The following is a 20,926-nucleotide window of genomic DNA, read 5'->3' on the forward strand; positions in this document are numbered from 1 at the left end:
GGGTTTTTCGTTGAATTTCTGATCGAGATTTGGAGCCGCGAGAACTAGGGTTAGGGTTCTTGATATTCTGGAAATGGGAATGGGGAATTAGATCGACAAGATTTGGGTATCGGGGGGAGGGAAACCAATTCAATAGGCACACTTTACAACGTTCCCTTACTTTTTTTAAAATTTTTTAAATTTAAATTTAAATTTTAATGGAATATCCACGTGTCGTCCTGTGAGAAAGCCAGGTGTATTAGGAATCTAGCTGGATGACATTTGGCAGGAAAACATTGGGTGTGGTGCCACGTGGAATCCACCTAGGCAAGGATCTGGGCCCCGGATCATGCCATGTCAGCATTTAACAGACCAATTCACGGACAAGCTAACGGAGGTATAACATTGGACCAAATTATAAAGATGAGGTATGACATTGTCAATTTTAAAAGATGAGGTATGAAAGTGTCATTACACCAATAGTTGAGGTAGTTTTTTGTACTTAACCCTATTTATTATCTAGGATAAATTTCTATATTTAAAAAAACACCAAGGGGATTCGAACCCTTCCCATTTTACTCCTTCAACACCTTGACCACCATATCACTTATGTTTTTGTGAAAATATGCTAAAATATATATATATATATATATGGTTTTGTTTTGAATTCTTTTTGCAAGAAACAAATTTGCACATGACAATGAATCTTTGACAATTTCTTTTTAAGTATCTACTTTTGAACTACTCACCACGTTCACTCACCTAACTAATTAGTTGTAGTCATATTTCTATATATATGGTTAGGTAGTTCTATTTCTATATATATAAATAAAATCAAATGGTCCCATGCCGTCCCTTATTCTCAACATTTCTCCAAAACAAAACATAATGCTCATGTTATTCTCAACATCTATCAACCTCAATTTCCCCCCAAGTTAAAAAAAAATTGAACTATAGTAAGTTATTCTCATTCATTATTGTTATTTAATTTGCATGTTTGTTATTATCTATTCCAAATTTTTGGTGGTATTATATTTTAAATTGTGTCAATTAATTACTTAGTCAATGGCATGTGGTGTTTAATTTTTCTATTTTTTATTTGGTCACTTACATGTGTGTTTATTGTCTCTTAATTCATTATTAAAGACTTTATATGTTTTCATCACATTTTGTTACATTTGTGTAATTATTATTTTATTGTTGGTCCACGCAGATTCTATTTGGCCTTTACACAAAGGATTCCATATTTAAGGTAAGTTTACAAACTTATATTTATTTTATTGTAATTTATACAACAACAAAAAAATTTGTGTGGACCCGTGCATGTGATCTAAGAACCAAATAATATTTGCATGTTAATTTTTTGAAGTAATTAAGTAATATTGTATAATTATTCCCTAGGATAATTTTAATAAGTTTAATGTTATTTATTATTTTATTATCAAATTGGATTATTATTCATTAATATTAGGTTTTATTATTCCATATTATTTTTATAATTACTTAAATTCTTACAATCATTTTCTTTACTTCCTATTTAATTCTTCTGTAGAATAACTTTATTATTTAGGTTCTCTTATATAATCGTCACTACTATATTTTTTGGCAAAAAATAATTGCCTAATTTCCATGAAAAATAAATATAGGTACATTTAAGATGTCTAGTGGAGTTACTAAACGTGATCCAGCTTCGGAACATGGAGACCCAATAGACGGAAACAAACATGGCACAATTTGCAAATATTGTGGTCGGGTAATGAAGAGTGGCGGAGTCACACAACTTAAGTACCATCTTAGTGGATTAGATCCATGAAATAATGTCCAACGATGCAATAATGTCCCCCCAGAAGTGAAGGCATTCATCACCACATTATTAAAAAATAAAAAACACCAGAAGGAAAAGAAAACACGTGGAATGGAAAATATTCGAGTTGGGCTACGAGGAAAAGTCATTGGCCAAGCGGTTGATAGTGATGATGATGATGATGAGGACGAATATGATGATGACATGGGACCTGAAAACGACCAATTTCAAACAAGCATTATGTGCCTCCAAACAATCAGCATGGGAAAGATAACACCTTCATGAAATTCCTAATAGAGCACAAGGTTCTGGGACCAGTGGTGGTGCACAAATGATACGGGGATCAAGTGTTAGAGAATCACAACCAACACCACCAGTAGCCCCAAGTTTATATAAGTTATCCAAAGCACATCAAAAGAGTGTTTGGAATTATTTCACTGGAGGTAATGTGAAGGAGGGAATGGGGCGTTTAATTAGCAAGTTCTTTATCTATGAAAATGTCCTTGCTAAGAAGGCATCATCACATCATTTCAAAAATATGGTATAGTCCCTGCTAAGAAGGCATCATCACATCATTTAAAAAATATGGTGTTGGGATGTCAATAGGCCAGTGTTGGAGTACAACCTCCCACTCCCTATAAGGTAAGAAACAAATATTTGGAAATGGAGTATAAAAACATTGGCGAGTATGTTAACAAGTTGAGGTCAAAGTGGGAAACTAATGGTTGCACAATCATGTGTGACGGATGGATTGGCCCAACCAGATTGTCTATCATAAACTTCATGGTATACTCCAAGGGAAAGACAATTTTTTTGAAGTCCGTTGATGCTTCAGACCATATAAAGAACTACAAGTATATTTACAAATTATTGAGGGATGTAATCATGGAGGTGGGAGAGCATAATGTTGTCCAAGTCGTGACCGACAACGGTTCTGCATTTGTCAAAGTTGGAAAAAAGTTAATGAAGCATGATAATGTGTTTTGGACATCATGTGCAGCACATTGTATTGATCTCATGTTTGAGGCAATGGGGAAGAGAGAGAATATTGCTAATGTCGTAAAAAGAGCTAGAATGATCACAAATTATATTTACAATCACGGTTGGTTGTTGCCAAAGATGCGTGAATTTTGCAAAGGAGAAATTATTCGTCCAGCTACCACTCGATTTGCCACCAACCATATTGCATTAGACAGCATACTTAAGAAGAAAGCAGGGTTGAAGCAAATATTCACTAGTGACAATTGGGCCAACCATAATTTCAGCCGCTCAAATGCAGGTCGTATAGTGGAAAGTATAGTGATTGATCATGCTTTTTGGACTCAATCAGAACATGTGTGCCAAGTGTTTGAACCTCTTTACAAAGTTTTACGGATCATTGACACAGAAGTGTATCCTACTATGGGGGTAATATATGAGTTGATGTGTGTAGTGAATGAGGACTTGGAAAGAAAACATGGTGCAAGGTGGGTCATAAAGATAATTGATGATCGATGGTATAAAACATTATACGATGATTTGCATGCAGCAGGTATAAATTATGTCATAATTTGCAATTCATTTCTTTAGTTGCATCAATATTATTTCTCTTATTAGAGTATGTGTTTCTTTGAATAGCATATTATTTGAATCCTTGGTACCAATACAGACCCGATGTTGGAGATGATGGTACCTTTATACGTGCTGTACATAATGTATATACTCTAAAGTAGACCCTACATCACCAGCAGTTAACCAATTTGGAAATGAGGAACACAATTACTTAAATTATAATAATTACATTGTTGGATTAAACTAACACGATTTATTGAATTCAGCTAACATGGTTTAAAGATGCAAGAACAACTTTTGGAGAACTAACATCAGTTGCTGCTTGAACAAAAATGTCTCCTAGTGAGTGTAAACATATTTCACTATCAGTTTATAATAGAATTTGTTGGAGTTATTAGGCTTATCAACATTGTTTTTCATTATAGCTGAATGGTAGATCATGTATGGGACTGATGCACCAACTGTGAGAAAGTTAGCAATCAAAGTATTATCACAAATAACTTCCTCATCTGCTTGTGAAAGAAATTCGAGCACATTTGCACTCATACACACAAGGCAAAGAAATAGGTTGGCTCATAGTAGGTTGGGAAAATTAGTTTATTGCTACTACAACATGAAGCTTCAAATTCGAGATAAGGAAGTAGAAATAGATCATGTCGACCGTGGTGACCCACTAGATGTGTTTGATATTGTTGCTGAAGATAATGATACAGAGGGTAACCAACTTTATCAATGGATTAGACCTCTTCATTTAGATGATAATGAAGGTAACCCAACTCTAAGAGTTGCTGAAAAAACACGTAATGAAAGGATAAATGTAGAAAGAGTATTAGAGGAGGAGGTGGGATCTAGCAGCGCTGACTCTTTGGAAGAACTTTTGTGCCTAAGACCAAGAAACACTGGAATTCCACCTTCTTCTAATCTTACACAACCACAAGATCCTACTGCTACTAATGATAGCTCTAGTACAAGATCAGGAGACTCACCTACCACCGAAGGTGGGAATGATGAAGGATATAGTGGAGCTGGAGGTAGTGGTGGATATGGAAACTATGTTGGACCACCTCCCGGATTTATGAGCCCCTTCACTGGTGAGGCAAACTTCATGCATGCAACACAGGATGAGGACCATGGCAGTAGGCGGGCAGGACTAGGAATTGGTGCCATAGGGAAGGACTATACTCGTAGAGAAAGAGGCAAGGGGACTTTGTCAAGTCAAGAAGATGATTCATTATCTATAACTTCGGACTTTGTTGGAGTGGGAAGTAGTAACTATGGTTATACTTATAACCAACCATTTCCCTACCCTTCATATCCCATTTCTGTTGGGATGGAATTGAGACTCATGGAAAGAATCTGAGACTCAATCTTCAAATGATTTTGCTTATGGACAACGTCAACCAATCTTGGATCCATATGGGTGGCATGTTAACAATTACATGCAAAAACTATTTTGGGGATTTATCATTTGATGACTACTCTTCACAATACACTTAATCTACACATAGAGATGATGAAGATAGTGAAAATTTTGAACCTCATAGGAACTCTATGTGGTACTAAGTCACTCATTTATCTTACCATGCAATGTATAAAGTGTAAAATATTGTACTAATTCATTATTTATAAATGATTATGGTGTGTTTAAACTTCTTTCATTAATTACTACATATTTTCTACACAGTTAAATCCATCATGCAATGCATTTCCTTCCAATTTTTTGTGATAAACTAATAGATAATTGACTAAATAAACATCCAACAAAGTTTCAATAAAAAGTTCCAAGTTTTTCTTACAATTTCCGTGGTTTTTATTCAACTTTTATCGATATCGATAATATTCTGATATTTCCATTAAAATTTCCGTGTTTTTGGACTACCAATATTTCCGATATCATCGATATTTTAGACCTTGGTTGCAGTGTGGTTTTGGAATCTCATTCAGCTCCATTACTACAGGTGAAAGCCAAAGGTCTGCAGCAGGGCCATGCAGTTTGACTAGTTAGTTTTCATTTATGCACGATTTGATGGACGATAGTCGTTGGGGAAACAGAATTAGATTGTAATGGAAGGACCATATGCATATATGGCCTGTCATATTTCTTAGAAGTAGTTTTGGTATAAAAAAACCTCTCATTGATCTAGAAGATGAATATAATATTAGGGAAGATGTTACAGAGAAAAGCTGATTATTTTTAATTTTATTCCTCAAAATTAGTGTCAGGGAGAGAGGATTGACTTCTTTGGACTTCATTTATGTGTCAGAAAAACTGATGCTAGCGTTGACATTTGTAATTGAAGGCTTTCAATTTGAAATGATGCTTATTCTTACGTCCTCTGTTTTTCTACAACCTTTAAAGTTCTGGTGTGGTACTTAACTAGCCTTCTTCTCTTCTTTATCTTGATTTTATCTAAAGTAGAAGTTTTTAGTGTCATTATCATACTATTACATAGTATTATTTACGTCTATATAAAGTGAAATTTCAATTTCTTTTATGGTATCAAAGCATGTTAATAAGTCTAACATCACTTAATATGTGTTGTTTGTTCGGGTTTAAATGGCTCAACATGTGAGGGGTGTGTTGAGAGTGTGAATCTCACATTAGAGAAGTAAGAGACTTTGAATGTGCTCATAAGGAGTCTGACTACTTGGTGTTATATAGTGGAATCTCAACATCCTTTAACACAATCATTCATGTTTTAACACATGTATCTACACCTCATTCTATGAATTTCAACATTATCGTTTCCTTATATTTTAAGATGTGAATTAATTCCAGTGATGTGACCACCACATTAGTCATATACATTGTTATTTTAACTCAATGTTTGAACAATACTCATTCAATGATTGAACAATAGGATCATCCATAAATATTTTACTTCAATTCACTACCTACATTACAATCTTTTAATACCATGTTGCAGTAGGCCAGTTTCACTATGTCTGACACTAGGAGTTATAGTTGTAGAGCTCACGGATGTTAATGGGAGAGCTAATACTTTCATCTCCATCAAGTAACCCCTCTGCTATGATCATATTAGCAGCTTCTGTAGGATGATATGCATCCCAAAACACGTACTTCGATCGATCGTCACACAATGCAGAGCTTCTGCTTGCATCGCGGCTCTTAAAGCAAACAAACGGCGGAAAGTACCCTCCACAGCATGGTCCATTTGCATTCGTAAACCCTAGCAATATCAGATTCAAAAACCAAAAGAAAAATAGATCAATGGCCTTGATCATATACTAAAAATGAATGGAAGGGCATGTCTACTTTTAAAACCCTAGTTACCAACCTACCATATTGATGATAATTTACTATGATCTTCGTAAAGATATCAAAGGAGTTTGCATAGACAAAGATCGCTTCGGGACCCAGCTCTTGGTTAAGTTGATCCAAAACTCCATTAAGCTTCGTGTTGTAGCCTTGGATTAATTCATTCACCTCAGCAAAACACTGTCCACTTGGTAACAAATGGATGGCACGAATAAATGGTATGCATCCTATGGGTCCAACCCCTACCACAACGAACTTTCTAGCTCCCAGCTCGTGCAGTCGCTTCACAAATCAAAACATTAAGGTTAATTAGGGTTTTTAGGGGTAGTTTATTAAGCATTTGTCATTATATTAGAGAGACGGACAGTGACTCTTTAAATTTGTGTCTTATGACATGTGTAGTGGTTAATCACAAAAAATCTTGGTGTCACTAAAAGTTAAACCACTCAATACAATTCATATTTAATTAAATTTGTCAATAATCTGATATGTGATTGCTGTATTCTTCAACATTTCAATTAGGTGATTGGTTTTAGACTGTACCTTAAGCTGTATGGTTAAGTTAGAGACCATGAAATCTTGGAACATGGAAGGAGAGACCTTGTCATCACCAAAAAATGGTATGGTTGGTTGGAAATAGTTGAGAACATCATTGGATCCAATTGTCACCGAGAAGATTGCCTTCTTTAAGAATTCCTTTGTTTTATTCTCTCCCATTATTTTCACCATGTCATATCTGCTTTCCTCAAAATTATTCACTTGCTCACGCAGTGGGACTCTTCCAATCTGTATACAACAACTTCAGAATATTTTTAAAAAAATTGTATATATCGTGATTAGTGCTAATTAAGTATTACTTACAAACAAAACTCCTGTTTCATCCAATATTCCAGAGGCTCCAGAAGCATAATTAATTCCTTTGAGGATTGAGTTTGCTTGAGTGTTTGGGGCTAGATAAGGTGGAGGAAATGACTTGGCACCAAGAGCTTGACCTGATGGCATCATGCAAATTAAGCTACAATTAGTGTTAAAAATGTTTAACTAATTCTGAATTGATAGTCAACAAACACCAATTTAAAAGTCAATTTTAATAAACTTCTGGGCCCTGTAAAAATAAACCTTGTAATCAATGGCTTCTGCATTATCACGTGACTCACTGAAATAAATAGCAAAAACTCATGTGACCCAATTTAAAACTCATGCAGTATGATTAAGCTCCACTTAATCTTCTGAGTGTTTCGTCTTATTGGCTTAAGAGATGACTATTAAAACTCGTTGAGTTGATCATCAAAACGACAACTTCGTATATAAAATTTGCACTCAGAACTTCATTAATAAAATAGACTGATCGATGATACTGAACCAAACGATCATCCGCGCTATATTAAATGACCGAAATTTGGTTGACGGGCTGTTAGCAACTGAGCTATAAGTGAACAGTATGAAAGCTACAAAAACCAATTAGCTGTGGAAATATTCCTACCAAAACTGAAATTTCTAAAACTAGTAACCGTACCTCCAACCTCAAAACCATTTTAAATGAGTAGTTATACCAAGTGAGGCTAAGTTGGTGGGATTAATCAACATTTGGTGCATTTACCTACAATGTCCGATATGGTTCGACCATTTGTGAATCGTCCAGTTGGTCGACCGCCAGAAGGCTTGAAATCTATTCCATAAGGAGGAGAATCGGCCTTTGAGAGTGTAAAAATGTAGTCATTGTTTCCTGCGTCCACTAGAGAATCTCCAAACACAAATGAAGTGAAAGCAAAACATGGAAAGGCACTGAAAAGCACAACAAAATTTGGGCAGATTGCACAAAGAAGAATGAAATGAGAAATATTAAGGGCCTCCATGTTTCAATATTGTAGCAAGTTGGTTAATTAGTTTTACTTTCATGGGTTATTATAGATGCTTTATTTGCATGTCCTTTTTTAGGAGATATTTTTTTTGTCATCAATTCACCACTCGGCAGACATCTATTGGATGGACATTCACGTTTTTTAAAACAAGTATCAAAACGTCTATTGAATATTCAATGCCATTAGAATGGTTCATTGGTGTCAAGAAAGTTTCTCCCCATTGAAGTCACATGATCTCTGAATAGGTCATTGTATCATTTTGGATGACTTAATTAATATTTGGAATTGGTCATGACCTAACTAGCCATGGTGGTTCCATAATTTATTCAGTTTGATTGATTTGGTGGGCTCTCACCAACGGAGTAGTATTCTCTTCACTCATATTCCTATCCTCTTCCCTTCTCTTCCTTTTACATATTATTTTTTATCTTATTGTTTCTATAAAAAAAATCAATATAAGATGTCGATATGATTAAACTGTAATCGTTCAAATAAAAAAAGATGGAAGAAGAGATAAATTAGGAAAGAAGAGAATCCTTTTCCCTCACCAACTATGTGCTGCAGAGAAGTAAAGTACCAAAATTAAATCCGCTGCCAAAGGGGATGCATATGACAAGATTGTTGGATTTATTATTATTTTTAGCAGATAATGATTTCGTATAGATCTGTGGATAATATGATGCTTTTGATTTCTGCAGGGTCCCGTTAATCGTTATTTCGGGAATTAAATTTTCTCCAGATTTAATAAAACTGAGTGTGCTGAACAGGCGATCCGGATCGTTGAAATTTGATCCAACGGCTACAAACAGGGGACCCTCTAAAAGTTATAATAATTGTAGCCGTTTGATCCAATTTCAACGGTCTGGATTGCCTGCTCAGTAGACTCAGTATATATGGATCCGGACGAGATCTGGTTATGTTATTTCCCTCATTTGGGTTACTTGCAATTGAATCTCTTGGGACACGTTTATGTAAGAGTAATCGGAATAAAACGGCGGAATTGAATTCCCAATACAAAATAATTAGGTGTTTACCAGATATTAGGGCTAAAAAATTTGATAGGACTCACGTAAATTTAAGAATCCAACTCCAAAACTTGGAGAAATTGGATTCCATACAATTTGACAAGAATTGAATTCCGGGTTATTGAAAAAATAAGAATGGATTTTTCCTCCCTTTAGACTCTCAATTATTGAGTTTGTGCATATAAGCTGTTTGATTGATTGAAGAATCACTCAAGGTTTTGTTTAATCGTAGAGATTAAACTTGATGAAGGTCCGGAGTTTGAAGGCCTTTGGATCTATATATAGGTAGTGGAGAAGGAGCAACCTCGATCATATCAATGAGCTGGATCAGGACTAGATCGGTCATTTGACATTAACAATGACTGTAATTTCTGGTAGGTGACCTTCAGCTCGGTTTTTGTGGTGGTTCATATGATCCGATAGTAACATCAGCGTGTCATGATGACGCGTGCATATGCATTTAAGAATGAGAGATATTTCCAGGTCTAGTTGTTTGCGTGGTAGACATGCCTCAGTGAGTACCCTAGGCCAAGTCCTTAGACGTGTTGGAATGTAGTGAAGTGGTCATCCGAGCCCTGGGATAAGATCCTGAATTGAGCTTCAAAGTTGGTGGGCCAAAGTCATGCAACTTTTGCATAAATAAAAATAGTTTGGCCCTGTAACAAACCTTATTTCTAATTTAAAAAAGAAAAATCTTTTAGTCAATTGATCTATTTTAAAGATTATTATGGCGAAAAATAGCAGTCGTGAACAATTGGTTTAATACTGTTTAGAACCTAAATTATTAATTAATCTAACTGTCTTAATTGCAGATGATTTCTCAAAAGGGTTTTTGAACATTGGTCCTTGCAAAAGATCAAAAATTTTAAAAAACTTGGTGCTAGATTTTATATTCAATTTAATCCCTTGAAGTGTACTTTTATTAAATTTATATTAAATTTTTGTTATTTAATGTGTATTTTTATTTAATCTCTCCACATTAAAATTTAATTTTATTAATATGCACATATTTAGTTCTTTAATTATAAATGAACATAAATGAGAAAATATTAAAAAAATTTGTGATACAAAATATGTAAATACATAAATGTACATAAATAATTGTACTGAAAAAAAAATACTATGTACGCTTTCACTACTATAATATTAGCTTTAGGTGGCGGATAATAGTGGCGGATATTAGAAAAATCATGTCGGTTATATCCGACACAAAGTCATGGCAGATATTTAGTGGCAGATTCTGACGGTTTTTAAGTTAATGGTGGAGGTTATAACCTACAGAAATTGACTATTTCATTATTTTATTTTCTGGCGGTTATTATTTTAGTATTCTGGCGTTTGTAACCGACAGAAATGAAAATTTTATTAGTTTAAAATGTTATATTGATTAAAAATAAATAAATAAACACATATTTTAATTTTTTTTTTCACTCATGACCCTAAAGTCTAATGAACCCAATTCCCATGGGCCATAAATTTTCTGAGAGAATAATAACAACAGACTACAATCTAAAGCTCGATCATTTTTGTAATAAGGATTATACTCCCTCACAAGCAAGCAACAAGATACAAAGAAATTCAAACAATTTTTTTCGATGCATCACAAAGCATATTGTTTGGCACATAAACACACATGAACATCTAGTGTACTCTATCATATCTGATTTTATTATTTTAAAATGTTATATTGGTTAAAAATAAATAAATAAACATATGTTTTAAATATTTTTTTTTCACTCATGGCCCTGTCAGATATAACTGACACGAACAAAGCAAAATTTTGGACAGCCGCCAAAATAATCTCTGAATGTTTATTTTTTTGCGATTTTTTAAACATGCTATCTCGGAGTATATACAAACATATTTGACAGTTTGATCGTAGAAACTAGTTTCATAGAATGCATATCCTATCAAATTGATAGATTTAACAAACACTTAAGAGTTAATGTTATACTTCCATTAAGTATAAAATAAGATTTATCCACTAGTGTAAATATTTTAAATTGAAGATCGAATTCATTCATTGCATTCTTATAGGGTCGAGGAGTGTAACTGTAAAAAATCATTAAAATCAGAGCTAAAACAACCGTTAAATTGTGATTTTTTGTTTATAACCGTCGAAAACTTTTGTTCTGTTATGTAATCTCTGAATGTTTGTTTTTTACGATTTTTTACATATGCAATCTGGGAGTGTACAAATAAGTTTGAAGGCTGGATCGTTGAAAAAAGTTTCGTAGAATGCATATCGCGTCAAAACAATAGATTAAACAAACACTTAGAGTTAATATTATACTTCCATTAAGTATAAAATAAGATTTTGTGGTATCCACTAGTGTAAATATTTTAAATTGAAGATCAAATTCGTTCATTGCATTCTTATAGGGTCGAGGAATGTAGCTGCAAAAAATCATCAAAATCGGAGCTAAAATAACCGTTAAATTGTGATTTTTCGTTTATAACCATCGAAAACTTTTGTTTCGTTACCTAATCTCTGAATGCTTGTATTTTGCAATTTTTTACGTATGCGATCTTGGAGTGTGTACAAACAAGTTTGACGGTTGGATTGTTAAAAATGTTTCGTAGAATGCGTATCGCATCAAAACGGTAGATTAAACCAAGAGTTAGTGTTATACTTCCCCATCAAGTATAAAATAAGATTTTGTGGTATCCACTAGTGTTAATATTTTAAATTGAAGATCGAATTTATTCAATGCATTCTTATAGGGTCGAGGAGTGTAGCTGTGAAAAATCATCAAAATCGGAGCTAAAATAATCGTTAAATTGTGATTTTTCGTTTATAACCGTCGAAAACTTTTGTTTTGTTACTTAATCTCTGAACGTTTTTTTTTTTTTTTTTTTTTTGTGATTTTTTTACGTATGTGATCTCGGAGTCTATACAAACAAGTTTGATGGTTAGATCATTGAAAATAGTTTCGTAGAATGTGTATGGCGTCAAAACGGTAGATTAATTAAACACTTAAGAGTTAATGTTATACTTCCATTAAGTATGAAATAAGATCTTGTGATATCCACTAGTGTAAATATTTTAAATTGAAGATCGAATTCGTTCATTGCATTCTTATAGGGTCGAGGAGTGTAGCTGTAAAAAAAATCATCAAAAGCAGAGCTAAAATAACCGTTAAATTGTGATTTTTTGTTTATAACCGTAGAAAACTTATGTTCTGTTACCTAATCTCTGGATGCTTCTTTTTTTTTTTGCTATTTTTACGTATGCGATCTTGTAGTATCTACAAACAAGTTTGACGGTTAGATCATGGAAATTAGTTTCGTAGAATGCATATCTGTGTTAAATTTGCCTAAATTTTGAAGTGAGAAAAGTAATTTGTGCTAAATTTTTATTTATGTTTTTCAAGTATTGATTAGACAATATTTAGTTTGTGTGATGACATTTTCATTGTACAATTCTCTTTTTGTTTCTTTATCGCACATTTTACATGGGCTATTATCTATTAAACCAAAAGTGTAAAAATTATCTATTAAACCAAATAATTATTTATTTAATTTTTAAAAATGTATTCTATTTAAATACATATTATGTATTTATTTATTAAACCAAACAATTATTATTTTATTTTTTAAAATCGTAACAAAATTTTTGGGGAGGGGGGGGAATTTAAAATTTTCCGTGTCACATCCCGGCCGGGGGGGGGACCATTTCCTGGCCCCGCTCCACCACTGTAGCACGATATTGTCCGCTTTGGGCCCCGACCACGCCTTCACGATTTTGTTTCTGGGAACTCACATGAGAACTTCCCGATGGGTCACCCATCCTGGGAATGCTCTCGCGCGCTACTCGTTTAACTTCGGAGTTCCGATAGAACTCGAAGCCAGTGAGCTCCCAAAAGGCCACGTGCTAGGTAGGGATGAGAATATACATTTAAGGATCACTCCCCTGGCGATGTGGGATGTCACAATCCACCCCCCTTAGGGGCCCGACGTCCTCGTCGGCACACACGCGTCCAGGGTTAGGCTTTGATACCAAATTGTGACATCCCAGCCGGGGGGGGGGGGGGGGACCACTTCCCGGGCCCGCTCCACCACCGTAGCATGATATTGTTCTTTTTGGGCCCCGACCACGCCCTCACTGTTTTGTTTCTGGGAACTCACACGAGAACTTCTCGATGGGTCACCCATCCTAGGAATGCTCTCGCGCGCCACTCGCTTAACTTCGGAGTTTCGATAAAACTTGAAGCCAGTAAGCTCCAAAAATGCCTCGTGCTAGGTAGGGATGGGAATATACATTTAAGGATCACTCCCCTGGGCGATAGCCAGCACGGCTCGATTCAGGGTCCAAGTGGACTTTCTGGGTCGGGGTGTGTCATTCCGAGGGAATTTTACCGCCATTTTGTTTCTATCAGTTATAACCGACAATAATGAAAATTTTCTATCGGTTTTTATTTTTAAAAAATGTTTATGTTGGTTTTAACCGACAATAATGAAAAATTTCCAAAATGAAACCCCTCCATCTCTAAGCAGCAATAATGGCTTGGTTGCTTGCTGAGTCGTTCGCAGAGTCCATGCTTTTGCCTTCTGGGTATGTGTCTGTGTTGGGCTACTTGGTCAAGCAGTACTTGTTTGAAAGAATGGAGCTTCTTCCCAACACCGCCACGCTTGTCGCGTTTTACAGAAGAAGAAAAGAAGAAGGCAAAGAAGAAGAAGAACAATGATTGGAAGAAGTAGAAGAAGAAGATGAAGTTGAGTTTTTGGCGGGGACTGTGGAAGTTTGCTTTAACAAAAAGGGTGCCGTTGCCTCTCTTCCTACACCAACTCCTCTAAAGAATTCGCCTTATATTAGTAACATGGCAATGAAAAAATCGCTTCGGAGGTTTGTTTTGCTTCCCCAATTGAAGTTTTGCTTTATCAAAAGTTGTTTCTTGGGCATATTATGTGCTCGGCATAATTGCATTGCATTGTATTCTTGTCGTAAAAAATCGCTTCGGAGGTTTGTTTTGCTTCCCCAATTGAAGTTTTACTTTATAAATGTTGTTTCTTGGGCATGTTACGTGCTCGGCATAATTGCATTGCATTGTATTCTTGTCGTAATTCATCGATTGAATGCATTTGGTTTTCGTAATTGTATTGTTTTTTGAACTAAATGATCACAAAACTACCCACATATAACACCAGATTGGAAAAGACAAAGCTTTAGTTCACTGTGTCTCAAATGAGACTTGATTTAAGATTATGACTTCGTAAATTTTAAGGAGGGGCATTGGATGGCATCTTTTAAAGGCAAGTGAGGAACTAACCTCACAGATGAGTTCCTCAAGAGAGGTGTACTTGCATTGCATGATGATTGATACATCTCCATTCAACATGTATAAAAAAGCAAGATACGACATTGTAAAGACGGATACCATTTTGGTTTTGTTGCTGTTGCGGAGGCGCAAACACTTAATATGCAAGAAACTTCCAGTCTTAACCAACTTTTCAGAATCGAATACATTCTGTTCACAAGAGGAATTAACACCATGAATGTTTATGTGAAAATCATAATATGTGTCTCTAAGGTACATGCAATTGTTGCCATAATCTTTTTTGTGGATTTGTATTGATAAATCATTATGCAGTAAATCTCATACTATTGCCTTCTTTGAGCATAGTGAAAAAAAACTACGAATTTTGTGTCTTCTCTAAGTAGCAGTAATGACTTGGTTCTTTATTGTTATGCAGAAATTAATACATTTGAAAGGGAAAGAAATAATTCAAAAAGTGGTTTATATATTTTTTTTATTATTAATATACTTTTTGTTGGTTTTATCCGATAAAGAATGGTCTTATTAATCGTTATTAATAATTTCTCTATCGATTATATCCGACACAATTTTTGTCGGTTTTAGAGTATTTTCTGTTGGAAAATTCATTTCCTGACGTTGGCAATTTTGTCGCTTATTATATTTGCCACTGCATCCGTTTTTTGTCGGATTTTACTTAATATCCAACAATAATATATATTTCTTGTCGGTTATTATAGCGACACTAAGAAATGGTTTCGTAGTATTGTTTATTTATCGGGCTGGTTTGAAAACTTTCAGCTTTTAGTTTTTAGTTACTGTTTTCGTTTTCAAAGCAGTAAAACAAATAAATTTTTGAAACTCGGAAAAATAGCTTTCGATTTTCACATATAAAAAACTGAATACTGAAAATAAAATGATAATCAAACAAAGTCTAATCAAAAGGTCCTTTAATACCTCATTTCTTTGTCAAATAAGTAATAACTAGCAACATGTCATTGATCAAAGTAAAATAAGAAAGCTCTTCAAACCAATGAACTAAACCCTAGTCGATAGACCCAGATTATTTAAAGCAACAATGGTAGCAAGTCGACCAATATGAGCAAGAACTCACGAATATCCTCAGTAATTCTGCAAATTGCTTGAGTGTCGAGATCAATCCGTTGAATGGGAGTGGCATCTTGGAAGAAGTCGCACTCAAAAACCACAAAATCCCCTCTTTCGTAGAAGCAACTTCAACTCGTGAAGCGTGATGCACACTGACACTAAGTCAACTTCATTGAAAGGGCGCCTCATACCGCCCCCTTATCATCACAGACAATTTGACATAATTATAAGCTCCATAAACACAGTCTAATCAAACGGCCCTTTAATACCTCATTTCTTAATTTGTCAAATAAGTGACAACTAGCAACATGTCATTGATCAAAGTAAAACAAGAAAGCTCTTCAAACCAATGAACTAAACCCTAGCCAACAGACCCAGATTATTTAGAGCAACAATGGTAGCCTGTTGACCAATATGAGCAAGAACTCACGAGTATCCTCAGTAATTCTGCAAATTGCTTGCGTGTCGAAATCAGTCCGTTGAAAGGGGGTGGCATCTTGGAGGAAGTCGCACTCAAAAACCACAAAATAGTGGTATTCCTTTAAGTAAGAGTTTTTATGTTTGATTTTCGCCAAAGGTGAATTTGAACCACATTATTGCTAGTCCATTATGAGGCTAAACCAAGCATCTCCCTTTAATATAGATAATATCATTTGTTCGAATCAACAACAATATATTATCAAACCTAGTTATAAGCTGCATCAACATTAATTAACGTCAACTTAATACTCATAACCTTCTTACGTTTGTCCCAATGTCACTCTCTTAGAATAGGATGTGATGATTTGTGACCACCACAATATAAAAAGAAATTGTTTATAACAACTTGAATGTATATAACAGAATATATATGTCGATTATTTGGTATTTGTTAGTTTTAAAAGAAGTTGAGGTTTCATCGTAAAAATTAATTAATGGTTAGTAATATGGGAATACATTCACTCATTATATGATATGCAAATTAAGTTTGGTAAACTTTCAGTATGAGATTTTTCTTTACATCCTCACACGCTATGTGCCGAATTTTCAAGTCAAACACCCGCGGAGCATACAAGTTGGATCACAACATTCAGCCCCAAACCATATAATATACTCTACGTACAGATTAAATTGTAATACACTTTTTTTTATACGATGTATTATTATTGTAAGGGAATATTTCTATTATGGTTATAAAAGTAATTGGCTACTTTTTTTTTTTTTTTTTTTTGAACGAATGATAGTATCTACACTAAGGGAGTGAGGAGTGGGCTAAGCCTCACAATGGGCTTGCCGTAATAATATTGTTCAACTTCATATTTGACAAGAATTAAATCTAAAACATGTCACTTACAAATAAAGAGAAATACTACTAGACTAGACTGTAGTACTAAGTGGCTAATTGATATATCCTCAGTAGTTCAACTGTTCGAGTGTTTGTTTTTCTCTTTAGTTTTTGGTCGAAGCAGATGAAGCTATTTATTTCATACTTTAGTTGTCATTGCTGCCGGAATGAGATCAATTGGTACTTTATGTATCATAGAGTTATACTTTGTACCATACATAATTGAGTTACTAAGATTGAGTTCCCTTAGTAACATTTTGGGTTAAAAGTTCCAACCCCTCTCTATTAATATATAAGTTATAATAGGCTTGCTAATTGATTAAAATCAGGTATGGGATAATTACGAGGGTTGTTGACTCCTCATGCACAACTTTTCTCATCACCGTACCAAATAAACATGTTGTAACTTAATTATTTATGCATATATATTGTAAAAATCCAAGTGAAGAGGTTAATCCAATTGAAGAGAATATTAAGAATATTAAGGGTCAAACTAAATGACAATTATCAATAGATTAATGAATGAGTTGTTATAAGTTGTTACAAGTTGTTAGGAATTATAGTTGAGATGAGGAGGAGAGTTAGTTCTCTAATTTCAGCTAAGTAAGAAAGAAGAATATAACCACTCTTGTAATCATAATTTCAACATCAAGAAATCAATACAGTTTTTACTTTCTCTCTCTCTCTCTCTCTCTCTCTCTCTCTCGAGTTCTCTCTCTCTTCTCTGCATTCTGTGAATTCTCTCAAGAACACATTCATCAATATTAACATGGTATCATCGCCGAGGAATGAACTGATGTTTCCGCACCTCCATTAAAAGCATTCCTTTCTTTCTCTAATCCTTTGTTTTGCAAACTATTGTGATTCAGGGTCTTATCTGATCTCCAAGTTCTTCACAATCTTGTTCTTCTTCGACTGCCTTCTACGTGTTTGATAAACAGTCTCAGCGAAAGTTTCTTCTAAAAAAATTCAACAATGGTGACTGCAGATCAATTGAGAATTGTTCAATCTCCGATCACAAACCTCATTTCCACAGTTTCTACTTCGGTTATAGTGAAGTTGGATGACTTTAACTATCTTACTTGGAGTTTCCAGATCAAGTTGCTATTCGAAAGCCATGGCATCATGAGGTTTGCTGATGGATCAAGAAAATGTCCTCTAAGATTTGATGACGATTCTGAAATTTAAGGGGTTGAAAATGATGATTACTTGGTATGGAAAATGCATGATCGTGCGCTTATGCAACTGTTGTTTGCAACATTGTCCACTACAACAATGTCATCCATAATTGGAAGTCAAAGTTCTCATGAGATGTGGGCGAATCTCATTGAAAGATTCTCCATAGTCACTAAAGCTACAATCTTTTAGATAAAAATTGAGCTTCAAAACATCAAGAATGGGTCTTAATCTGTGTTTGCTTTTCTTCAGAAGATCAAGGATGCAATGGATCATCTTGCAGCTTTAGGAGTAATGTTTGAAGATGATGAAGTAATAATTCTTGCGCTGAAGGGTTTTCCTGCAGAGTTCAACACCTTCAGATGTGTTATAAGAGGAAGAGAAAACGGTATATCTCTCAATGATTTCATATCACAATTACTTGCAGAATAAGTTATAATTGGTCAGTTCTTTGAATCTTTTTCTTCTTTACCATTTGGAACTGCAATGGCTGCTGGCACTCAATCAAACAAGGGAAAAACATTGGTTCTTGATCAAGAATCATCACAGTCTACTAAAATTGGGTCTAGTTCTGGAGGTTCTAGTCAAAGCTTTAACAATTATGCTGGTGGATCAAATACCACAAAATACAACTATGGGAATAACTCTTTTAATAACTATAACAATTTATATCAAGGATCCTACAACTATGGGGGTTATAAGGAGAACAATTTTCGAGGAAAAGGAAAAGGCAGATCATTTAACTATGGTCCAAGATCTTATAATCAGCCACTAAATGGAAGCCCTAGTATTCTTGGTGCACCAAAATCCTATCAATCTAACTGTGTAGAACATCATTCTGAGATCCCTGCTTGTCAAATCTGCAACAAAAAAAGGGCATGTTGCTGCTGATTGTTTTCAAATGCATAAGTCTTTAGATTCTACTGCCAACATACCAATTTAATGTCAAATTTACTAGAAATTTGGGCATTCAGCTTTGCAATGCTACCATAAAGGCAATTTTGCATATCAAGGAAAATCTCCTGCTCGAACACTCACTACTATGCATGCTCATCATCAACCTTCTGCACCTGAGGAACAATTTTAGATTGCAGATACAGAAGCTACCTCTCACATGACCTCTAAGTTAGCTAATTTAGATCTAGCTACTTCATTCCAAGGGAATGATACCATAACCATAACAAGTGGTGCAGGTTTTCATATTTCATATTGGCACATCAAAGTTATATGTTTCTAATAACACACTTGTCCTAAAGAATGTTCACAACACTTGTTATCCATTTATCAATTGTGTAAGGATAGTAGATGTCAATTCATTTGTGATGATACTTTCTTTTGGGTTCAGGACATCAAAGGGCTATGTGGAGAGGGCTACTATCCTATTCCTTTCAGCATACCAAAGAAGCTGCCACCACCTGCATTACTTCATAAGCACACATGTTGTCTAGTAAAACTTGTTCATATAAGCTTGTGGCATAAAAGACTAAGACATGCATAAAATGTCATTACTTCTGCCATTATACATCAAAATAATATCCATGCATCACTTAATACATGTCAATCAATATGTACACCTCGTTTAAAAGGAAAGTTTACTAAGCTGCAGTTTAATTTTCCTGTAACCAAATATATACAACCTCTAGAGATCTTGAATAGTGATGTATGAGACCTGTCCCCTTGCTATCTCATGAAAGATTTAGGTATTATGTGAATGTACTTGATATACATGAGTTTTCCCTTTAAATAATAAATCAGAAGTTTTTGGAACATTTGTGCACTTTTATCCTTTTTGAGTACTCAATTTTTTGCACAACCAAAAATCTTACAAAGTGATGGTGGGGTTGAATATGTAAGTACCTAGTTTCAACATTTTTTGTCACAAAAAGGCATGTTACACCAAAGATTTTGTCCCTATACCCCAGAACAAAATGGGTTGGCAGAGAGGAAACATAGACATGCTGTAGAAACTGCAACCACATTGCTTCAAACTGTAAGTTTACCTGCTAAATTCTGGTTTCATGTTTATGCTACAACTACATATTTGATCAATAACATGCCATGTGTTGTTTTACAAATGAAATCTCCTTACCAATTATTGTTTCAAAAGATTCCAGACATTAATCATTTGAAAATTTTTGGTTGTGCATGCTTTCCATGTTAAACCATACAACAACTCTAAACTACAACCAAAAACAAAATCCCATGTTTTCTGGGTTATGCAAGTCATTATAAAGGCTTTCTTTGTCTAGATATTAACACTTAAAGAATCTATATATCTAGACATGTCTTGTTTGATGAAACAACATTTCCATATTTCAATGCTGCACACTTACCCAATTTAACAAAGTCATCATCTGCAAGTGCACATGAGCATTCTCAAAGTCCTCAAACAACATCTATTTCATTAAATAATCTGGTAGTATCACTTACATCTCATAATCATTCATCAACATCTCAGGCAACAGAGTTGTTAAACTTGCATTCATCTAGTGCCTTGGTAGCATCCAGAGCCTTAGGTTCCCTTGAATACACTTGCATCTAGTGCCTCAGAGTTTATTCATTC

General features: G+C 34.6%; 2 protein-coding genes and 2 pseudogenes across 2 annotated transcripts; 3 read left to right on the top strand and 1 right to left on the bottom strand.

Moving 5' to 3' along the window:
• The first annotated feature begins 2,446 nt into the window (after positions 1 to 2,446).
• LOC137710108 (uncharacterized) lies at positions 2,447 to 3,660 on the top strand. The gene is made up of 3 exons (XM_088695160.1): positions 2,447 to 3,314; positions 3,401 to 3,477; positions 3,601 to 3,660. Exons 1-3 carry the CDS (start codon positions 2,447 to 2,449, stop codon positions 3,658 to 3,660), a joined length of 1,005 nt encoding a protein of 334 aa, XP_088551286.1.
• Positions 3,661 to 3,767: 107 nt separating this feature from the next.
• Positions 3,768 to 4,897, top strand: LOC148696203 (uncharacterized; annotated as a pseudogene).
• A 1,182-nt stretch (positions 4,898 to 6,079) lies between these two features.
• Positions 6,080 to 8,624, bottom strand: LOC137709915 (GDSL-like Lipase/Acylhydrolase superfamily protein). Its single transcript, XM_068448898.2, has 5 exons — positions 8,215 to 8,624; positions 7,476 to 7,606; positions 7,158 to 7,400; positions 6,638 to 6,896; positions 6,080 to 6,525 (listed from the first exon to the last, which is right to left on the bottom strand). The coding sequence occupies exons 1-5, from the start codon at positions 8,468 to 8,470 to the stop codon at positions 6,287 to 6,289; spliced, it is 1,128 nt and encodes a 375-aa protein (XP_068304999.2). The 5' UTR covers positions 8,471 to 8,624; the 3' UTR covers positions 6,080 to 6,286.
• Positions 8,625 to 14,003: 5,379 nt separating this feature from the next.
• LOC137710106 (GCN5-related N-acetyltransferase 5, chloroplastic-like) lies at positions 14,004 to 14,997 on the top strand (annotated as a pseudogene).
• The last annotated feature ends 5,929 nt before the right edge of the window (positions 14,998 to 20,926 follow it).

Source organism: Pyrus communis, chromosome 6 (genome assembly GCF_041283825.1).
Source record: "Pyrus communis isolate YQ-2024b chromosome 6, ASM4128382v1, whole genome shotgun sequence".
Taxonomy (NCBI): domain Eukaryota; kingdom Viridiplantae; phylum Streptophyta; class Magnoliopsida; order Rosales; family Rosaceae; genus Pyrus; species Pyrus communis.

Coding starts and splice junctions, on each gene's coding strand:
- LOC137710108 (XM_088695160.1), top strand. CDS start 2,447: ATGGAGTATAAAAACATTGGCGAGTATGTTAACAAGTTGAGGTCAAAG. Junction 3,315..3,400: donor CGATGATTTGCATGCAGCAG/GTATAAATTATG, acceptor TTCTTTGAATAG/CATATTATTTGAATCCTTGG. Junction 3,478..3,600: donor TTATACGTGCTGTACATAAT/GTATATACTCTA, acceptor TATTGAATTCAG/CTAACATGGTTTAAAGATGC.
- LOC137709915 (XM_068448898.2), bottom strand. CDS start 8,470: ATGGAGGCCCTTAATATTTCTCATTTCATTCTTCTTTGTGCAATCTGC. Junction 6,897..7,157: donor ACTTAACCATACAGCTTAAG/GTACAGTCTAAA, acceptor TGATTTGTGAAG/CGACTGCACGAGCTGGGAGC. Junction 6,526..6,637: donor AGTAAATTATCATCAATATG/GTAGGTTGGTAA, acceptor TGATATTGCTAG/GGTTTACGAATGCAAATGGA.